This window comes from Perissodus microlepis, chromosome 11, assembly GCF_051167445.1.
Source record: "Perissodus microlepis isolate ML-2025 ecotype Zambia chromosome 11, ASM5116744v1, whole genome shotgun sequence".
NCBI classification, from domain to species: domain Eukaryota; kingdom Metazoa; phylum Chordata; class Actinopteri; order Cichliformes; family Cichlidae; genus Perissodus; species Perissodus microlepis.
Genome location: NC_140471.1, coordinates 28960988 through 28984333, shown reverse-complemented (window position 1 = coordinate 28984333; position 23346 = coordinate 28960988). Strand labels below are relative to the sequence as shown.

The window sequence follows — 23346 nt, the reverse complement described above, 5'->3', positions numbered from 1 at the left end:
GGCAGATGGCAGTGCTAATGTTTGTCTACCAAAGTGTTGGATTCTGCTACTCTCACAATAGAGACAAAGCAGTAAGAGAAAGTAAGTGACACAAGGTATTTCTCTTGTTTCAGGAAACAGTGAATCAAACGCCCGCATGTCTTCTAATAACTGTAATTACAGAAATGCAAACATCGCAATTCAGTGCAGCCACTGAACTGCAATTGTTACTTTTTAAGATACTGAGCTATAATCTATAAAAAGCAAATCACAAAAGAGCAACAACAGAGCAAACACTGAAAACAATCTAATTAAGGTTTAGTTATATCTAACCACCAAATATGACTAGAACTTAACAACCGAGTTATTAGAGGTAGAAAGATGCAGTTATTATGGATATATGATAAATATTTACAAACATTTCACCCTGATCTCCCTCTTTTACGCTCACAGAGCTGATTCAGCATGGATCAGATCTGGGGGTTTAGTTAATCTCACCCTTACCAACGTGCCTGTTAGGAAGGTTTAAGGGATATTTAAGCCAACACGGCTGGTTTTCTTTATCTGAGCCTTTGGACCCCCAAGTGGTATAGGGCCGAGGAGTGTTTGTTGATTACTACAGGGAGTCTCTGGCGAGACAAAAAAAGTGGGGATAAAGCGTCAGCAAGAAAAAAAGGTTAAAGATTTGTACAGCTTTTTGCAATCTTAGCATCTCTTAATCCTGTGTTCAGCGTCTTTCAGAACCTCACGGGATCAGTCTGAGGGGGGAAAAAATACTAAATCTAGACATTTCCAGGAATAAGGCCACATAAAAAAGACAAAGCAATAAAAAAAGAGAAAAATAAACAAAACAGCTATTTTAACTGACTGACTGAACTACTTTCAATAAAAATGAGAAAGCAAAGCAGATTTTCAGACACAAGCCTCAAAATATGGAGCGCTCCCAGAGAAAAAGAATTTACAGGGTTTATGAAGGGGCTCAAATGAAAATGAACCATAAATTAATCAACAAGTCAAGGGCCAGAAAATAAACTGAAACTTCTGTTTTTAATTTATTTGTTTTCTTATATTAATCAAAATTAGGGTCAAGTGGGCCTGGAGTGAGGGGTGGGGTACTTCCTGGACAGGTTACCAGCGTGCTACAGGGCTAACCTTCCTTTTTTCATATCAAATATTTTAGTATAAATATTTTTTTTTAACTTTGCAGTAAGAAATAGTTATAGAATAGTCTCTAACGTCCCATCACAGTGTAACTTTTTCAGCTTGTGGGGATTTCTGTTTGCATTTAAAATGTTACTTTTATTCCTCCTCATGTTTTGCGGGATGTAACCTCGTAACTTTATAGATAATAACATCCTTATATGACTTCATTTACATTATGAACAGTTGGCATGTGTCAGTCAAATGTTCCACATGAAAAGGCAAATTTAATTTTGACTCAGAAGACTATATGATCAACAAAAAAATGACAGTTCTAAGTTAAATGTAAGTACCTTTGCTAACAGACTGCTTTAATGGCTTATTTGAATGTATGATTTCTGTTTTCAATAACTTCAATTACAACTGTAGTTAGAAAAGAGCTGATAGATTATTACTTTGTATTCTCTTCTAGATAAGTCTGACTATCCTGCCTACCTGTCAGACCACTGAGTGTTTTTGCTAATGATCTCAATATTTTCTGGGTATAGCAATTAGTAGTCACAGAAATAACAGACAAACTAAAAAAAAAAATGAGAATCACAACTTTAAAAAAGGGATGTGCATTTTGCAAATATGACATGACTGATGGTATTTCTGCTGTCATTCTGGCTTTATGAGTCATGCAACATGGTATTTATAAACTCTCAATTACACATGTACTCTGCTGCTACCAGCCAACACGCAAAAGTGCAGGAACGACTTGGACTGAAATTCATCCAGATATCTTTTAAGCGCTATAGCTTGTTAGCGATGCCTATAGCAAGTTTGGTCGAGTGCCGAGGTGTTCTTTATTTCTATTTTTAAGAAATTCAGTAAATGGCTCAATTCGGAAGTCGGCTCAAACTATGGGAAAAAGTATTAAGAAAGGAGACAGTGGAAGACGAGTGACTGGAAGTTTGGGGAACTCCTCAGGGAATCAGGGTGAATATAGAAGATGAATAGGAGGTAGACTGTGTCACACTGTATAAAAGTATATTGCAGTCAACAAGAAAAAAAAATAAAGGTTAAAGATTAAAAAAAGAAAAATAAATAATAAGACATCACTCTTCTTTCCTTCACTCATGCTCTGAGTATAGAAAACCTCAGAGGCGTTGATCTGACGCCAACAGCTGTCATTAAGAGAGAGAGTAGAAGAGAGAGAGGCTTGTTTTTTGTTGTTTTCTGATATTTTTCCTTTTTTTGCCTCCTGGTGCTCATTGGTTTAGAGCGGAGGAGGAAGAGGAATGAGGGACAAACACAAACAAAGAGACAAACATCAAAACCGCCGACCTCAAGGGAGCAGCGGCACTCGCTAACGAGCTGTGACAGCAAGAGAAGAAGAGAGAAGGAGATAAAACAGAGGAGAGAAAATAAGGAGAGTGGAGACGAGTGACAACAGTGAGGAGAACGGGGACTAATAAATTAAGAAAACTGAAGAGCATGAAAATTTTAAAATCAGTTTTTAAAACTACTTAAATGTACTTCTGTTAGCACAGACACAACTACCCAATTACCCTCCAAAAAAGAAAACAAAGCAAACAACAACAAAAAAAGCAAGAATACTTTCCACATAACCTGTATATCAAATATGAATGGAGGCACTCTGATGTTAGGTAAGTAGGTTAAACCAAAAATGCTATAATTCAAAGTACTGTCACGTAGGTTAAGGTAATTTAACATTCTGGTGCTTCCAAAATGTGGGAGGCGCAGCTTGAGAAGCAATGTTTACTTATCTAACATTATCAGTTTAACGAAGCTAAATACTTATCAGTGTGAGACTAATTAGTGTTAACCAAAACCTACCATGCATGCCACTTAGATTAAAGAAAATGCACTGATTTGAAACATAATCAAGTCAATTAGTTTTTATAAATGAGGATTCTTTGTCATGCATAAAAGTTAGTCATGGAGTTCCACAGGGTCCTGAGTTCGGACCAATACCTTTTAATTTACACATGGGTCTCTCAGGTAATATCTTTAGAAAACAATGCATACATTTCCAATGCCATGCAGATAATAACCAGTTGTATTTATTTGTGAAGCCAGATGACACAAATCAGTAAAACTATAGGCACGATATGTAATTTACGATGTAATTTACAGGAGGAGCTGAGAACATGCTCTATGAGGAGGACATGTTCTTCAATGTGCACATAAAACAAATATACAGGAGTGCCTTCTTTCATCTTCATAGCATTGTCAAAACTAAACAAAACATCCTGTCTGAAAGTAATGCTGACAAACTAGTTCATGGATTTATTATGTTGAGGCTGAAATACTCAACTGTAATTCCTCATTATCCGGATCGTCTAAAAGTTTCACAAAAAGCCCTCAGCTGATCCAAAACACTGCAGTGAGAGTACTAACAGGAAATAGAAAGAGAGATATTTCTCCCATATTAGTCTGTTTTAACTAGCTTTTCTTTTTATCTACTTCCCTGTTAAATCCATAATATATGAACTGAGTTCTTCCTTCACACTGTCACTAAATGCTCACTCATAGGATATCATCTCATTGTTGGGGGTTCATCCTTTAATGCAATATGGTTTTTACCTTACAGTACAAGGGCCTTGAAAGAGCTCTTTGAATAAAGTTGAATTTGAATTCAGCCCAACAAAAAACATTTCTGTTCACGTTAGTCATCTGGACACCTATGGGAAGTGTAGAGCTTAAAAGTACACATGTTTTCATGTGGTATAGGCTTGGGCTTTGTATTCAGTTTTATTGTGAAGTCTGAATACATTTAAACGGTTTTATAATATAATACACAATGGAAAACAGAATAAAACTAAGACTGCTACCTCTATTTGCTGCATTAAACACAGTAAATTTACTTTACACAAGTAACTATAAATAATTAGTTAACAGTTATGAACAGATGGGTGCCACACTGGTTCTCGTGATTTTATTTAGATATTTTTTAAAGAAGCATTTACATGAAAGTTTACTACAAATTATACTTTCAACATTTTTCTGGGTCTTTCAGTACAATCAAGCCTGCAAACAGAGGAGTCAGCCATTAATGGCGATCAAAAATAATACAGGTTTAAGAACTTTTGTTGGTGTAATTTTGCTACATCCATCTTTAATATACACTCTGTGAACTTCAACCCGATTGTCTGCAAGACTGTTTATTCTCAGTTCAACAGAGCATTCATTTTCATTCACTTTGTGTATGTGAACCACACTGGTTAAGCGTGTCCCACTTTGTATTACATCAACAACAAGAGCGGACTGAGTGATTTGCAGGTCTGAATAGATAACGGATAATATCATCCACCATATAAATCCTGTGTGGTAACACTTTAACACTGATCAAGTTTTCATGGGAGGTCTCACAACAACAAACTGGATAATTTCACTAAAGCAAGTAACATATTAGTTTAAACCTGGGCAGCCTGATTTTGAATTTAGACACACATAAAAACAAACAAACAAAACCTCTTCAAATTTATTGCCCACACTCTCAATAAACAGCAGTAAAAAAATAAGTGGTTTTTAAGCTGTAAAACGTAGGTGTGCTTTTGTTAAACTGATCCAGACTTTCTAATGTAAGATTTTACAAGAAGACATCACCACCAGCTATTGCAGTGGAAGAAAAAAAATGTCACCTTATACAGAGCAAAGTTTATCTTAAGAAAAATCAAGAGAAGTGACAAATTCAAAAAAGAAGAGAGCAGAAAATTGGAGTGGATTGAGACAAGAAAAGCAGAAAGGGGAGAAGAGGGGATGCAAATCATCCAAACAGAAGCAAAAAGGCAAAAAGAGGAGAAAGATTATAAAAAAAAGTATGAAAAGGAAACAGCGCTCAATGGGAGAGGGGAGAGACAGAGAGGGAGGCACCAGATCATTCAGTTCACGCACCTAATTTCTTGCTCAACACTTGTTTTTATGACTAACTACACACTCAGTCGGAGACTTTGATCAGTTTGACTGAAGTTCACATGAAATCACAAAGAACTGACTTCACTGCCACCACTGACAGCAACTACAACAGGTGCATCCCAGAGAGACAGAAAAACTGCCAGATTCTAACTCACCTTCATCCTCGTCGTTGGCCGTGACGGTGATGAGGACGAAGCCGACCTCCTTGTCTTCCTCCACGCTCACCTCATACACCGGTTGGGCAAATGCCGGGGCGTTGTCGTTCACATCGGTGACGAAGATCCTGACATAGGCTGTGTCTGAGTCAAAGTGGGACGGAGGCTTTGCTCAGGAATATAATTTCAACGTATCCAAACACATGCAAGATTCTCTAGACTTTCCTTTTATAAGGTCTGCAAAATGATCTCTTTTATATTAATTGGACTGCACGCCTTCTCTCTGATTGTGCGTTACCTGTGTTAGGCTGGCCCTGCTGGCCTTGTCGGGCCGACTCCGAGCCGTCCTGTGACTGCACCTCTATCAGATACGAAGCTTTCTGCTCACGGTCAAAAGAGGCTTGAGTGAAGATGATTCCACTGTGGGAGTCAATGCTGAAGAACTGAGAGTCCCCACTTTCATCCTTCAGGATCACATAGTGGATCTGAAGAACACAGAGAGATGCAGTGAAGCAGAAAAAGAACAGGAAGTAGAATATCATTAACGATCAGTGCAGACGTTTCTCACCATCCCATGCAGACCAGAGTCCAGATCAGTGGCTGACACCTGAGCCACAGATGTGCCCATCTGCGCTCCTTCAGGAACCGTGGCCTCATAGGTGGATGACAGAAAGAAAGGAACGTTGTCGTTCACGTCTGAGGGGGAAAAAACAAAAAGAAACAGTAGAAAAAAATCCTTTATTTTCCCACATTCATATTTTTTGTTGTTGAAGGATCTGGCAAAAGAACACATACAGCCTGTCATGTCCATGAAAGCTGATTAAAGTGGATTAAAAACAGACAGAGAAAGAAAATGCTAGAAGGAATGGAAAAGTGAGCAGGAAATAAACAAAGACAGAAAGAAAGAACAAGCAAGACAGAAGGCAAAGAGACAGAAATAAGATTGGATTTTTAGAACAGCAGTAAAGGAGATTAAAAAGTAAAGATGAATTACAGTGAAATAAAGCAGAAAGAGACAAAAAGGCAAAATTAAAAAAAAAAGTCCATCAGAAAGTGAAGCTGGACTGTGTCTACCCTCACTAATGAAAACTGAGTTATTAGTGAGGAATTATCCTCCAAACACCCTGAAGAGTCCACAAAGCAGCTTGTCAGCTCACTTTCAAGCTCCGCTAAGCCAATTACAGCGTCCGATGTGGGTTTGTTCAAAGCCAATCAAAGTCAGGAAGTGTTTTCTCCTCTTTCCTTCTCTCCACCCGCCTACAGATGCTGTTTGGGAAGTGAGTCACTGTTAAAGGGAGACGGCACAGAGCTGACACCACCGGTCGCTTCTGTTTTCTTCTTTTTCTGCCAGAAACGACCCTGGATATGAACAGCACTTCATTAATCTTTCTCTTCTCGTCATTTCCTCCAGCTTGTCTCAAATTACACCCGAGTTTCTGTTGCTCACCAACGGCTTCTTTACATTCGATGGTCAGAGCTCTGCTACTCATTTTAAAGTCCTTGTAATGGCAACTTTTAAACCACTAAATACTTTGCTTTGTTCATCAATATAGCATATTTAGAATTGTGAACATATCTATCAATATGCAAATAAGTCAATATCTCATCTTTGAGACTCACTCACACTGACTGCATATAGCCAACAGGGGCCTTGTACTATTTAAATGAAAGAGCTGTAAGTTGATTGGTTACCTGTACAAACCTATGGGACTGAATCCACGGTTTTGACTACCAGTCTGGCTAAAGGAGTTGAAAATGTTTGACCCTTAACCATACAAACTCACCTGTCACATTAACATAGACCGTGGTAAAGGAGGCGAGCGGCACAGCAGCGACATTCTGCACGCGCACTCTGAGCGTGAAGAAACGCGTCGTCTCATAGTCGAGGTTCTCGGCTACCAGGATGGACGCCGAGCCGTCGGCCCGGTTTGGTTTCATGTAGAACCGCACTGGCATGTTAGTCTCCGGTACCTGACCCTCCTCCAGGTTGTAGGTCACCCTGGGATCCCCGAGGGGAGATGTTGCCTTGATCGTCTGTTGACAGAGGGAAAAGAACAAAAGATATGTTTTTGTATCCAAAAGAACCAGCGTCTGCTCGCACATTATGACTGTGTGCGCCTGAGCTTCCTAATGTCACGGCTTTTCCTCATCACTTTGTGTGTGTCGCTTTTCCACTGAGAAAGGGGCAGAGTGATTTGAAAAGCAGAAGAAAAACTTGACAGGAAATGACACTATGAAATATACTGATGTCATGCAAACCAAGGGACAGCAAGCGTGAGCTGGCCATTGAGACTTCACAGACATGGTGGATTATACAGAACTTACCTTTGTAGTGAGGGAGAGACTGAAATTCAGATTTGAAATTCTCTCATGGTACAAACATATTTCTCACATGAGAAAGACCCTTGAAAAATAGTTGATAGCATCAAACTTGTCAAACTAGTAACTTGCTTTTCTATGTTTTCCATCTTTTCCACATTAAATATCTTGGTATCTTATTTTTATTTACCTGCGTTGATCCTCAGTAATGATCACTGTCAAGGGTATTTCAGTGTTAAAGTACAAAGTCGGAGACTGCAGGAGCCTTGGGGACATCCTTTGAGGATCATGTGATGGATTTCAAAAGTGACTGCTGCTCAAATATTCCAGATACATTAATGAGTTATAGAGTTCTCATCAATGCTAAAGCAAAGTATCCAGCTTGCTTTGATTATCAGAGAGGGAATTATGTGGCAAATCCCAGCTTCCGTGTTGAATTGTGTATCATTTATTAATTGCTAGTAAATATATTTATGTTATTATTTATTTTAAATGAGCACCACCAAAACAAATAACTTGCTTCTCAGGTAGCTGGAAAATCTCATTTAAAATTCCTTTAGCAATTGTAACTAATATAAAAAACATCTTTGGGTGGAAAGTTCCAACTTACTCTCACCCCAGGGTGTCAATTCATGCTTTTCTGTTAGATTGAACTGGCCATTCAGAAATATGCACAAGGTGTCCTTTGGCTTAAGTGCCAAGGTGTAAGTGGTTACAGCAGAATGGAGAGTGAGAGACAAAGGTCCTCTTTAAAGAGTGTCAAAGTCTGCATTTCGAGCTTGGATGAGTGACATCCCTGAGACTTGGGGTATGTATGATATGCCTGAACATACAGAAGTATATAGAGGACGAAATACTGTGGAAGTTGTTAGACCTTTATGTCTGAGCTTTATGGAGAAGTTTAGAACCAAGCTGTCATGATTTGAGTACACAAACCTCAGTTTGTGTTCACAAATCAGTGTTCAAGTTAAAATTGCAAAGAATGCAGCTTCTGATACAAGTACTAGAAGGCGGCATATGGGAGAAAATATATAAATGAAAGATCTATAAAAGATATATAAAAGAAATGCTGCAAGATAAGAGATTGCAGAAGACGAATGTAGGTTTGCTCAGATCTGGTGTCATGCCTTTGGGTCTTAAAATCCAGTTTGAAGAGTTTTAAAAGTTTTAAAAATGTGTGTATTTTTAAACAACCTTTAATATTAACTGGCATCACTGTTTTTGTGAAATTCAGTGTTGTTATATGTAGCCTGGTATTTGGAGTTCTTTTTACAAGTGCATTTTTTTCAAAAGCAAGCAGAGTTGGTCGTTTCTGACTAGAATAGGAGCAGAGATCATCACTCAGACAGATTACATGCAGTGCCGACAGAATAAAAGATATCCCATATACAGACACTGAAAACTCATCTTCTCAAACCTCTGTTTACTCCTTTTGGGCTTCAAGTTTATAGAGACAGACTTATCTCCATTTCTGAAGCAGTTACTCCCACATTGCATTATAATCCGTCAAAGGCAGAAGCCAAAGAAGAGTCTGTACTGGTTCATGATGACATCATGTTATCACACAGCTGCTCGTGTCGACAACGAGGTCGTACATCTTTATAACAGCTCCAACGGCTTCCAGATCTTTAAACTATAACACTCACCAGAAAAATGACACCCTAAAATACACAACTACATTTCAAAGAATGCGACGTTTTAACGGCCAGAGGTGCAACTCAGTCCTTCTATGGAAATAAAGCTCTCGTGGTGAAAACTTTCCAAAATACCCAAAAAGGATTTGGTTTCTGCTTTGTTGATGTTTGTCCTTTTTGTGTTTTTTTTTTAATAAAATATGTGTCTGGATCAGAGTGTGTTGTCCTGAGCTGTTCTTCTACCAGCAGCAGAGCTTTTAAGACTTGTGTTATGCTCCTGGCAGTAGACTAAACTGACCTTAGAGTGAGAAAGTGTGTATGTGTGTGTATTTATGTCCTCAGGGAAATGGAGTCATAAATCTGTTTACACAGTCACATTGTGGAGATATTGCTCCTTTCGAGCACAGAAATTAAATCATTAAACCTTATTACTATAAACCTCTTGCTTATGTTCAGAATGAGTTCAGGTTTAGGTTAAGGTCATAGTTAGGTTAAGTTGGAAGGAAATGCACAAAAAGTCAATATAATGTCCTTTGAAGTGATGGAAATATGGTGTGTGCTATTGTCCTTCCTGACCACACACTCCCCACCTTGCCAAGGAGGGACTGTATTTTCCATGGCTGAGTGATGCCACCTCATTTTACAGTAAGCTATGACCTGGATTGTTAGACACACACACACACACACACACACACACACACACACACACACACACACACACACACACACACACACACACACGCATGAATTTCCAGTTAATTGACTCACTCTGATTTTTGCCACCACAGTTTTTGTTCTCTAAAGTGTAAGGGGGCTCATTTATTTTGATTGTAACTTCAGCTCAGATTCCTGTGTCCACTCAGCTGCAAATAAAATATGTCAGGTGGTCTCGGTAGCAAGCTGCGAAGAGGGTCATTGTATGAGTAACAGCAGTTAATCTGGAAGCATTCTTGTATCATTAAAGCAGGATTTTTGAACTGTTGGACAGAAAAAATGCAATGTGACCTGTTTAATTAGCAGTTTTTCTGGTATTAATAATTAATGATGATGAAATATGCTTTTACTGGAGGGAGCATGCATGATTTTTTTTAAATCTTCTTACAACGACATGACTGAAAAATCAAGGAGAAAGCAAGGGCTGTGTATGCCTGCTAAGATCCTGCAGGCAGATGAGTAGGAGAGAAAAGGTTTGCTGACGACCACTTACGAATAAATCTTTTCTTAATTCAGTGTAACGGTGCATCTGTCAGCCTGACCGCCACATCTATAAATGGTTCCGTAAAATGGCCACTATAAATATAAAGTACAGTCAGTACAGAATCATTTAACCCCTTTAGTTCAGGACAGCAGGGGAGAACCTATCTCAGCTCCAGTGTAAGGAAAAAAAATCACCTCTGAACAACCGTCGCCCTTGTCGTCACTTCCACAAGAGGTAACATGTTTCCCCTGAGTGAGAAATGCTGTCTGCCACTTCAAACACTGAAACCCTTTCAGCCCTCAGACCCAGTGACCACAGCAGCTCGAACAGTCTCAATCTAATGCATTTACCAACTACTTAGTATGCTGGGATGACTACACACTCTCACACACAGAGAAAAACACTTAATTCTAACATTTTATTCTTGCCTGCTTGTATATTTGCATGCATCCCTGTTCTGCAAATATTATTGCCACTGTGCTACTTCTCTACTACCTTTCAGACCATCTATCATGCAGTCTTCCTCCACTTCATCTCCATCTTATCCAGATTGCAGAACATCTCAACCGAAGCCACTTCAAGTCATTTGCTAACTGTGTTCCACTACAACTGTCTGAACTCCGGGGGTTCCCATCTCTATTTCCTACTTTTCATATCATCTGCTCTAAGATGGGGATTTTCATCAGAATCTATTAACCGAAAAGAATTTTATGTTACACGCTGTTTCTCCAATTAATTTCATCTTTACTTCCAAACGATCTCTCCTTATTATATTGATTTTTAACTGATGAGTATAAAATTAACTTTTAATCCATTTTGTTTTCCTGCAGCAGTTATAAAGGACGGTCGGGACTCTGACTAGTCTCTTAAAATTTTTAAACAGGATGTTAATTTAAAATCTCACAAACAGCCCGAGATGAAGGCATCCGGTTTCAGGTGAAGAGTTGCGCGAGGGTATGTTAGTGGAGCGTGGCTCAGCCTCACAGCAGGCCGAAGCAGCAGAGTGTATGGAATCAGGACTAATGAGAAATCATCTCATTAGACATCAGTGCAGCGTGCTGAAGTTAAGCTGATCAGTGTCTGCATTCCTCTCCCACACAGATTAATGCCCGTGGAGATATCGCAGCAGATCGCTCTCAGCTGGTGCGGCTGGTGCGGAGAGTGATTCAGCAGCTGGAATACAGATTGCCCTGTCAGCTTCAAATGCTAACAGTTAGCAGTCAGCTGAAAAGGGTAAGGTGGGGTCATCAGGGTTGGTGTGTGTGTGTGTGGTGTTTGTAGGGGTCTGCTCCATTTTTTGATGCTTACATGTGGTAATTACACTTTTAATGGCTCCTTTGCTTATTTATCTGGCAAATAACATAATTAGTGTTTCTGCCTCGTGTGTTTCATGTCTTATTATCTCATTTATCAGCCCATCACGTGGGTAGCCTTATTAAACTGATACAAATCAACCGAAAGAAAGAGATGGACGGTGTCTTCCAACGCCCCCCCACTGTGCTCTCTGTTATCACATTCCCTGTGTTTTCTGGAGCTGAATTCAAAATGTAGTTGTTCTCGTTTGCATATTTTTCTAATAAAATGAACCAAAATACCACACTGTAGTACTGCCCATGCTGACATTTAACATGAGTGATTACATAGAAGGTTCTCTGGCCCATATGCCCGATGGCGACTGGATTGTTTATCTGCAGTCTTTCATAATGAAAATATGGTGATATGAAAAGGCAGACAACTGTCCATCCCTATTGCACGCTATTCAAAAAGCTGCAATGCACACATGTCAGAAATTCCTTCATTTTGTGTGATACTGCAATACATCAGACATATTCTCTTTTATCAGATGCTTGAAATGAACTGCTTTTTATACTTTCCAAATGATTTTTAAGCATCAGTGGATAGCTAGAAGATAGATTTTAAGGTAAATCTAAGAGAACATTTAAAGTCATTTGTGGCCATGAGAGAAAGTGTTTGCATAAGAGCGAACACTAAAAACATCAACAGGATGAGGAAGAAAACAAGAGGAAATCAGCTGATGAGGAGGCCTATTATAACATGCGACTCTCACACACATAAGCAGGAGATGACTTCAGCTTATTGATATGGAGATTTAATACACGCGCGCACGCAGAGCAGCTTCCACCTCTGCAGCGTCTCCCTCCCTCTGCCTCGTTAACAATGTGATTAACAGACCTTATTAAGGCTGCTAAATTTAAAACAACAGTTCCTCCTCAGCGCAATTAACACCGCAGGGGAGACAAAGGAGGGAGGAGGAAGAGAGGGAGGAGACATTTCAGCCTTCTATTGTTTTGTATATGTAGCCAGGTTTGGGTAACTTAACATATTTGTCCACTGAATTTATTGCTCATAAAACATTATGTATACATGGTTTCAACATGCAGACAGATGATTCTCAGTTGATCACAGTTTTTTGTTTATCCTTTGCCAGTATTTTGTCCAACAGTTGTGCATCTGGGCTCAGCTTTCAGGTAATACTTTTTGACAGGGAGAGCGTAGTGGAAAGATTCAGCCTTTTCTAGAGGAATGAAAAATGAAGGAGATGAAACATTGATGAAGGGAGAAAAAGCTCACTTCCACAGTTAATTTGAACAAAACAAGACACATTCAACAAGGAACACATTGGTGTAAAGTGTATTCTTTCAGATGCAACTGGCATGATCTGATTAAAGGTGAAAGCTCGTGTTATTTTATATTTCTCCTACTGTCAACATAAAAAGACCAAAATCCACACAGCCTTTTTTTTTTATCCATCTTTCAGTACCATAAAGCTTTCCTTTCCCTAATTTAGCTCCCCCTCCTCACTTCTTCTCACTGCATCATACAGCCTCTGTCAGGTTAAAGACAATAATTAAACGTCTGTTTTCTGAGGTGATAGGAGTCCATTGTGACGCTCCGACAGCAGGTGTAATTTTCTTGCTCTGCTCAATCATCTCTGACAGATGGAGCTGTGGGTGGGAACCCCAATCACCATCATCGTCTTTTCAGCGAAAACACGGTGTCGAAAAGAAGCACAACAACACGCGAACACACACAGGATTACACTTACCCTCCAACTATTTGAAAACTGACTAACCTCCATGAAATCGAGCAGCTGGAGGGTAAAAACTCCTCTACCTTCTAAACCATCAGCTTAGGAATAGGAAGCAAATTAGGATGGAGGGATCAAAAGAGGAAAAAAAAAATCACCAGAGGTATACAAGCAAAGTGTGTGTGCACTTGTGCGTGTGTGTGTCTGTGTGAGATTGCAGTGAGTCAGGTGAGACAGACTCGGGGCGGGTTTGTTGTTTGCTCGGCAGAAAATATTTAGAAGTGCTCGGCTAAACGTGCTGACACAGAGAGAGAGGGATGGATGAGCTGGAAAGTGAGGAGAGAGGGATGAAGAAGAAGAAAGAGTATCTCTAGCCTCCTCGGGGTGCTGTGCACAGACGTGAAGCAGGATGTAAATGAAATAGAACTCTTTTACTGCTGCAGGAGGGTGAGTGAGTTTAAATATTCCTCCCTTTTTACGAGTCATCCCCTTCTCTCGCCCATGTCACCTCCGAGCTCTTAGGGCTACTGATACTGATGAAAAGAAACGTGTGCTTCAGTTCCCAGACCGGCACCTTTTCAGTCATACATTCACAAGCCACTTTGTTATGTACACCTGTTCAAATGCTCATTAATGAACATATCTAATCAGCCAAACTGGCAGCAGATATGCTCAAGATGACCCGTAGAAGCTCAAACCAAGCATCAGAGTGAGGAAGAAAGGTGATTTAAGTGACTTTGAACGCCAGACTGGATGGTCTGATTATTTCAGAAACTGCTGATCCACTGGGATTTTCCCACACACAGAAGTCAGAGGAGACTGGCCAGGCTGCTTTGGTAAGAAGTCAACAATAACTCCAATAGTAACACTTAATACAACGGACAGGCTATAGGAGCAGAAGACCACACTGGGGTCCACTCCTGCCATCTAAAAACAGCAAACTGGGGACACAATTTGCACTGACTCACCAACATTGAACAATATAAGATTGGAAAAAAACCCTCCTCTTCTGATGAGTCTCGATTTCTGCTGTGACATCTGGATGGTAGGGTCAGAATTTGGCATAAACAACATGAAAGGATGAGTCCATCCTGCCTTGTATCAGCGGTTCAGGCTTGCACACATTGCATCACTTAAACACCAAAGCATACCCAAGTATTGTTGCTGACAATGGGCATGGAAGCACACCATGTCACAAAGCTCAATCCATCTCAAAAAATGGTTTCTTGAAAAGTGAAAGTTGAATGTTTTTTAGTTATCATTTTACCATTTCAGGGCTCAATGTTCTCATCATAAACTCACCACTATCTTGGCATCTCGGACGGTGTTTTCCGGCACAGTGACCCAGTATTCGGACTGCTCCCACTGTGGTGGCTGATTGTGGACGTTTGTGATGATAACGGTCAGCTCCACTGAGCTGCTGCGGTTCCCTCCATCTGAGGCCACAATCTGCTGGTTGATTCTGGATGTCTGCAAAGAGATGAACAGGGAGTAATTAAGATCAAGGAACTCATGATTCTGATCAGAACATGTTCGCTTTAACAAGTTTTACCAAACAAATAAGGGTGTTTGCTATTTAGAATTGATTTGCCTTTAAAACTTGGTCTTGTTATCTTCAAAATCAAATTTTAATGATCAAGTAGCTCTTTGATAGTTCAGAAAGACCAAACACTTGTAAAAATTGTAAATATTTGAGCAGAGAAAGAAAGAAAATATTGATCCTTTAGTTTGTTTGCAAAAAGTGAATCAAGAAAGTGGGTAGGGATACATTTTCCTTTGCTAAATTATTGACTGAAGTGCTGCTAAAAAGAAAATGAGAGCCAGAGAGAAGAACAGAAAGGAGATGACAGTGACAAAAGAAGAAGAACAGTAGGCATCATTCATCGCCGACGTTAGCTTAACAGACGGATTCGCTTCATTATGGATTTTCAGTTTGACATTGTAAGATTGTACTGAAGAGAAATCAGACACACATAATGATGACAACCATTAAAGATTTAAAACAACAGTCTGTTTGATGCAACTTTCATTCCTCATGCAGTGGAAACATCAGAGCAGCTGTTGCTGTTGGAAATAACTTTGACCTTGTGACCTCATAATATCCCATATGTGTTTAATTTTTTGCATTGCCTTGTTTACATGCTGAGGATATGCTTTCATGTGCATATCATCCAGCTTATTACATTTATTCATTATTAAAAAAATGTTTTTGTGTTGTGATATGGCCCACCGTCTGTGCTTTCATGGAAATAGCACAAGGTCATCATGGCTGGACAGGGTTTAAATAGATTTAGGGTGACATTTACAGTTGGATTGGGGTGGCTTGGAAGCTGTTGGGGTGAACAAAGTGCATAACCGCTGTGCTTGAATACCCTCCCTATAAGCCACTGTTTCAGAGAATTATAGGTCCATTTCCAAAATCCAGCATTAGTGAAAACTACTAATGATACTTATGCACTTAGATAATGGTTAATATTACATTTGAATCCTGCTAGACTTATCTCCAACGTCTGATACCACTAATCATACCATTCTTTTTAACAGATAACAGAACTGTGGTGGTATCAGTTCAATTCAGTTTTATTTATATAGCGCCAAATCACAACAACGGTCACCTGAAGTGATAACTCATCATCAGTTGAGCCTTGCTCTCAAATGGTTTTCATCATACTTATCTGACACATATGTTAGAATTCATATATATATGCACCTATGGAATGAAATGCACCTCAAACGTGTTGCAAATGTGTAGGACATGATTTACAGATGTGTACAATGAATTGGTGTGCAACTTTTAAGGACTCAGGAGCGCATGCCTCAATCCGCACACAAACACGAAGCACTCTGACCACACGTAAAACTACTTTGCAAATGCGTACATCCCGACCTGAATAAATACTATTCATTTACGCACAACCTAGTAAGTTCGTCTTCTGATAATTTTAGGTTTCAAAAACCTTTCTGTGCGTATCCTAAAACTACGGCCGCGTCCAAATTCATGGGCTGCATCCTCCTGAGGACCCAGCCTTCGCGGTCTACGTGGGCCGGGTCCTCAGAAGGTCGGGTAGGCCGGAAGTAAACGGCTGTGAAATGTGACGGTCTAGCCTTCTGATTAGCGTCACCGCTGTCTCGGTGGAGTTTAATAAACTCAGCCGTCTGCTCCTTGCTATCTAAAATATAACAGGACACTGGCGTAAATTCTCGACCGTCTCACACGTCTGTTTAATTAAAAACCAAGGAGGAACCCACCAGGGGGATTAATAAAGTTTTATTTTATCTAATCTAATAACTTTAATCTCAGCCAAACCGATTGACTCACGAACAAATAAAACACTGAAAAAAGCCCAACAATAACATTTTTAGGTTGTCTAAGTGACTTCTATATTACGTTTAACCCGAGTAGCAAAAGTCTGCGGTGATCTGAAAATGATGTGCCGGGAGTTGTGCTGTTCTCGGCGGCTTCAGTGACCCTCAAGCTCCCGACTAGCTATCGAGCTGGTGGGTAGCAGACGTCTCCGAAAACATCGAAGCACTTTTGCAAATATGCGATATCTTGATAAACCGAGCAGATATTTGATGTTTACACAGCTACTTTCTCGCCTGAAAATACGTTAAAAGTTTATTTTGTGACCCAGAAAGATTAGTAAGAATAATTTTAAAACTGAGTAGCAGCCGCCATTGTTGGAAACTGGAGTTTGGCTGGGCCGCGCTATGAATTCTGGGATATGGTAGGCCACGAAGGACACACCCGACCCATCCTTCAAATTTGGGGAAAAGGAGGACGCATTTGTCGGCTGCATTTGGAGGAGTCTACGAATTTGGGCAGCCTTCGGCGCGTCGCTGTGACGTAATCGGTCTACAAATGCGGCCTCAGGAGGATGCAGCCCATGAATTTGGACACGACCTACATGTAACATCTCACAGAGATACTCACAAATCAAGTCGCATTCCACATGGGGCTTTGAGACAAATTTCAGCTGTAAGATGCATTCAAGTCCCAGTGTAAAACTGGGACATCTGTGTTTCCACTGCATACGTGGCATTCTCTCTTTTTTTTTTTCCAAATTAGTTGGATGTTTCTTTTTCTAAATAAACAAAAGAGCTCGTAACCTGTTTATTAGAAAACATAGTTACAGTTACAGACTGTACTCTGCCACATGCTGAAATATTCAGGATCATTCATTATGCAAACATTAATGTTAGCCTGCTTTCATTAAAGAATGGTAAGATTATCATCAGTGTTATTCCACCTGGATTATATCTACATTCAAAATATACAGAGATTAGTTCGCATATACTCACTGCAGAGGATGATACACAGTGATGCACAATCATGGTGTCACCCCATCTGCAGCTGAGCATGAGTGACTTTTCCCACTTTTTCCAGCAGATTATTTCAACCATATATAAACCTCTATTCAGACTGTGAAGTAATTTGTAACTGTGTGTTTTGAAAGTGGTAATAGTGTTATTATTAGAATTATAACCCTTATTGTAGAGATTGGAGCTTGCATCTAGTTCGCTGTCTGTAATTTGTTGCAGGGAGTCAAAGCACAAAACATTGCTCTTTTTGAGGATGGTGTTCATTTCCAGGAAGTTTTAGCAATTTGTGAGAATGAAATGAGACAGTTTTGATATGAGAAGTCATTTTGTAAGTGTGGACACTTTCAGACATTGCATCATGCTGCAGCATGAAGAGGCTGCTGATGTGCTGCTGACCTGAGAGATTGGGTGGTTGACATAAATCCACCCAGTGCTGGGGTTGATGTGCAGGTAAGCCGGCTTCTGTCTGGACAGTGAATAGGTGATTGCCGCGTTGCTCCCCTGGTCATCGTCATGAGCTGCTGCTCGCAGGAAACTAGTTCCAACTGGAGTGTCTTCTCTCAGAAAGTCTGACAGGGAAAACATCAGCTGTCATATGGGGAGCGAAGTTCTGCTAGCACCAGTTTGATTTACTGCAACTGCTACTACTATTACAGGAACCGCTATGGTGAAACACTGTGTATGTCTAAAGCACAAATACCCAAATCATTAGAGTTGACTGAAAGCAGTGTAACATTATGTTCTGTGTTGGTAAGCAGGTATTATAATAATGGAAACACAACATTGTGCCGGATCAGCAGTCTGTCACCTCATTTTGTCATTTCTGGGTCTCACTCTGCAAAGTCAACAGATGCATTTTTAAATTTATGAATATAACCTCCAATCCTGCTGACTGTGATGTGTGTTAGCGCTGATCAGACAACAAAAACAACGAGCAGCGACGAGGTGCATTTGCCTCTGTAATACTGCATTTCAAGCATTATGTCAATAATAATGTCCTTTTCACAGTCGCGGGTCTCACTGGATACATTTCAACTGAATAATCACGTCAGGTCCTGCTGAGTCTAATGTGTGTCACAGAAAAACAACCAAAACCAGCAGGAGGAGCAAACACAGGATTTTCCTTTCAGGGTTCACTTTGACAAACAAAGAATCTTACATCACCATGGTGAATTTCTTTTGTTTATATTATGCCAATTAACATTAATAGTAAGATATTTTGCTGTTAGCATCATTCTCAATACACAAAATGATTTCATTTTCTTTTTAGATTTTTTTCTCTTTGTTGTACTTTACATCGATTTATGTGATTAATAGTTGTGGAATTGCTTTTTTCTTTATTAAATGTAAATCTATGTCATATTCATATGGTTCTTGTTGCTACTCCTATCTTGCTTGGTTACACTTAAAACAGCCCAGAGTTATAACAGGTACCAGGGAACCCGAGCCCTGTTTAGTTCTAGAACCAGAATTTACAAGCAGAAGTGATGTTTTACATTCATTTATTGAAGTTTCAGTTTGTGCTTCTTTTCATAAAGTTGTTTATATCAACTGTAAATATGACAACACTTAACATAAACATGGTGTGGGTTTGCATTACCAACCCTGTCCCTTAAGCAGAAAATCTTTGCACTGAAATACATGTTGATAATAATGTATGGATAACTAAGAAAAGTCTAAACAAGCTCAAGATTTCCAGCTCATTTCCATCATTTTTAAAGGAACCCCTCTATAACACATACACACTCACAGCTGCTAAATAAATGCATGTCCCAGAAACATTTCAATCTGCCTCTTAAATAGTTAATGAGACACTCTGTGCGTTTCTCTAATCGGACGAGAAGAACTTCTGACACTATGCTTATCAAAACACATATTTGCACAGATAGTAAACAAACAGAGAGCTCTGGGACCTGCCAGCAAACATTTCATCAATCCTAAGGGGTTTCCAGGATTACAAGGATGCAGATTGATGCGTGATGGTGACGACAAATACACGGTTTCTACACTTCCTCTGCTCCCTCAAAACACACAGCTACAGGATGTTTTTGTGTTGAACAAGAAGCGGACGGACTAAGTCACTGGGAGGAGTCGTGATGGTACTCACACTGGTAGCGGCTGTTTTCAAACTTGGGGTCGTTGTCATTCTGATCTGAGATCTGCACTGTGATCTGACAGATTCCAATGAGCGGCTCTTCTGCTTGATCGGTGGCCGTCACAGACAAAGTATACTCCCTCTGACGCTCCCGGTCAAAACTCACTGCTGTGGTTATCACACCTGACACACAGTGAGGACATTAGCACACTTAGAATTTCAGTTTGTCATTGTTTGGACTGAATTGTAAAGCTTTTCTGATATCCAACAGGTGCTGTGTATGTAGAAACTTTTGAAACACACATATTTGATAAGACAGTAAAACCTTAATCACTTAAGAAACTAACTCAAAGAGGTGTTTGTGAATTAAGATTCCAAGATTTTTGTTGGATACAACCAGAAAGGACAGCTTTAGAAATGAGCATACCAGAGGAAGAGCTGTGGTTGAGCGATTTGGAAAAAAGTAAGAAAGAGGGAAGGCTGAGAAAGGAGGGATTGTGAAAAAAGAATGTTAAACATGGAGCTGCCAGGCAGGAAGAAAAGAGGAAGACCATTGTGAAGGTTCATGGATGTAGTGAAGGAGGAAATGCAGATGGTTGGAGTGACAGAAGAAGGTGTGAGGAATATGGTGAGGCAGATGATCCACTGTGGAAATACCTAAAAGGCGTAGCTGAATAAAGAAGCTGTGGAAGAACTGTTTGTAAAAATTATAATGAGTGTTTCTGTAGAGCTTACCAGTATCAGGATCAATATCAAAACCAGATGCCACTCCATCTCTGTTCATTATGCCATATTTGACCTCTCCATTGACGCCCATGTCAGCATCATGAGCCTGGATGCGCAGGGCGAACGTTCCTGGAGGCTGATTCTCCAGGACTGCTGCGTTCAGGCTATAGTTCTGACACTGACAACCAAACAGCAAAGTCAGGGGTCAGAATTTGTCATTTAATTTGCAATAACGTAAAAATAAATAATAACTCGACTCACCTCCTTGAACAGTGGTTTGTTGTTGTTGATGTCATTTATTCCCACAGTGACCTGCGCTGAGCTGCTGAGTGGGTATGGCCCACCAGATGCGTTGTCATCCGTGGCAGTGATGTTGAGGACGTACTGTGGCCCCCTCAGGCGTGGAGGAGGACTCCGCCGCAGCTTAATAATACCTAAACACACAAACACAGGTGGGGCAAATCAACTAGGGTAGAAAAGGTTTTTTAGTCAGATTCAAATTGAATATGTGCAGGTGGACTTTCTGACATTTTTCTAAGAGTTGTATTATAATTCACAAAAAGACTCAGATCAAATTGCTTGGGGCTAAATTTATACCTTCAGAAAAAAAGGGACATAATGAAAGTTCAAATTTTATCTTGTGACATTTTCAAGCCTTTAGATTGGGCCACACTAAACTCTATATAAAATAGCTTTATCCTTTAGCAGCTACAACACTTAATGGTCAGTAGCCTTTTTGTTATTTTGTGCCTTTACTTTTGTTTCTTTTACTTCTTTTACACCATTTTTGTCTTCAGATAAAGTCCAAAAGTAATCAACACATCTTTAAATATGACAGAGGGCTGGTGTTGGTTGGCAGGGCTCATGGTTTCCTTTTATTTAGCAGATTTTCAAAAAAAAAAAAAAAAAAAGAATAAAAATCAACATTTTCTACGGGGAGAAATACAAATTTCAGCTTCTTTCATGTTTCATCCAAAAGTGGTTTCTAATGCAAGGGGACACTGTTCACTTTACACGTTCCTCTGGAGGAGAACACAGAGTGTGCTGCTATTCATGCTTTCCCTCAAAGACATCATAAAAGTGAAACTGCAGGATGTTTGTGTCTTTAAAAAGGGCCTCAATTTCACCTCAACTATTTGACATTTTTAAGTCACCTTAACAAGACATGTAATTGCAAATTATAAACGCTCACTGACTTTGCTTTAAATACACTGAATTCTGTATGGAAGTGTTTTCAGTTGGGTGTTCAGCTTCTTTTTTTGATGCTATTTACACTTTACCAGGCTATTAATATCTCTCATTATGAGATGGCAAATGACTCTGATACAAAGGCTGGTGCACGCCAAGTGTTAGATGAAGCATTATTAATAAAATTGAGTGGCTCAGTTACAATACCAATTCCAAAAAATTGGGATGCTGTGTAAAATATAAATAAAAATAAAATGATGTGCAAATCTTACTAAACCATATTTCACTCAGAGTAGAACATATCAGTTATTTGAACTGGAGGAACATTTTGGAACTAAGTAGAATAAGTGGCATCAGGTCAGGAATATGATTGGGTACAAAAAAAAAGAACATCTTAGCAGTTCCTCGATCTAAAATTCTGAAGACTTTAAATATCTCATCATCTACATGAGAAATCTCTGTGGGGACAAAGATGAAAATCAATATTTCAGTCTTTGGGACCTCAGGCAGAACTCCATTAAAAACACGAACGATTCTGTCCCAGAAACCATTGCAGAGACTCAGGAAATGTCTAGATATCATTGTCTATGAACATAGTTTCTCCAAAAATGTAGATCATAGCTCTATGATGCAACGGTCTGGTCCAAAGCTCGTTTAAAATGGACTGAGACAAACTGTCCTGTGGTCAAACAAATCAGAATTTGAATTTTTTCTTGAAAAACATGGATGTCAAATCTTCTAGACTAAAGAGAAGAGGGACCATCTGGGTTGTTATCAAAACTCAGTTGAAAAGCCTGCATCTCTGATGGTGTTGGTATGGGGAGCCATCAGTGCCTGTGGAAATGGCAGCTTGTACAACTGGAAAGGCCCCATCAATGATTAAAGGTATACACAGGTTTTAGAGCAACACATACATCCAGACAAAATCTTTTCCAGGGAAGACCCTGCATATGCTTAACAATAATAACTCTAAACCATTTACTGCATCTATTTCAGCAGAAATAGTGGAAGAGTCTGGATACCGAACTAGCTGGTCTGCAGTCCAGACCTTAGACTAATTGAAAACACAGCAAAAAAGTCAACCGAGGACAAAGATGAGTCAGGACTGTTGAACAGCTTTATCCTACATCAGACAGGAATGGACCAACATTCCTCTCACAAAGGTCCATCAACTGGTTTATATAGTTCCCAGATGTTTATGTCTCAAATTTTGTGAGACCTGTTGCTGTGTGATTTACACATTCACCAGGAGAAAGATAAATACCTTAGGGGTTGCCCTAGAAATTGTACATTTTCTCATTTTAATAATTTACTATGTTTTCTATGTTCTACTGTCTATAAAATATAGGTTTATATTTGCATATCAATGCAAATATATCATGTTTTTATTTATCTTTTACACAGTGTCACAACTTTTTTGGATTCTGAGTTTTATGTAATGATGTTATGTTCCTTTTAAATTTGTTACAGGCTATTTTCCTGGTTATTTTCCCATCGTTTGAGTTATACACATACAAATGCCGAATGTCTGTGGATGGAGGCTCCCAGCCTCTGTGTCCACAATGGTAAAAGCTTAAGTTGGTGTAAAGGACAACTGACACGTTGAGCTTAAAAAC

The 23346-nt window shown here is 39.5% G+C and overlaps 1 protein-coding gene across 1 annotated transcript in view; it reads right to left on the bottom strand.

Annotated features, from left to right (window-relative positions):
• Positions 1-23346, bottom strand: part of LOC146378138 (neural-cadherin) — a 140204-nt gene that overhangs the window by 42665 nt on the left and 74193 nt on the right. The window contains exons 8-16 of the mRNA XM_084943911.1: positions 20804-20976; positions 20552-20720; positions 19829-19999; positions 18118-18290; positions 14701-14868; positions 6983-7232; positions 5767-5894; positions 5497-5683; positions 5199-5342 (exon numbers count right to left, since the gene is read on the bottom strand). Of these exons, the coding sequence (XP_084800037.1) occupies positions 5199-5342; positions 5497-5683; positions 5767-5894; positions 6983-7232; positions 14701-14868; positions 18118-18290; positions 19829-19999; positions 20552-20720; positions 20804-20976 (1563 nt within the window). The remainder of the gene's footprint in view (positions 1-5198; positions 5343-5496; positions 5684-5766; positions 5895-6982; positions 7233-14700; positions 14869-18117; positions 18291-19828; positions 20000-20551; positions 20721-20803; positions 20977-23346) is intronic.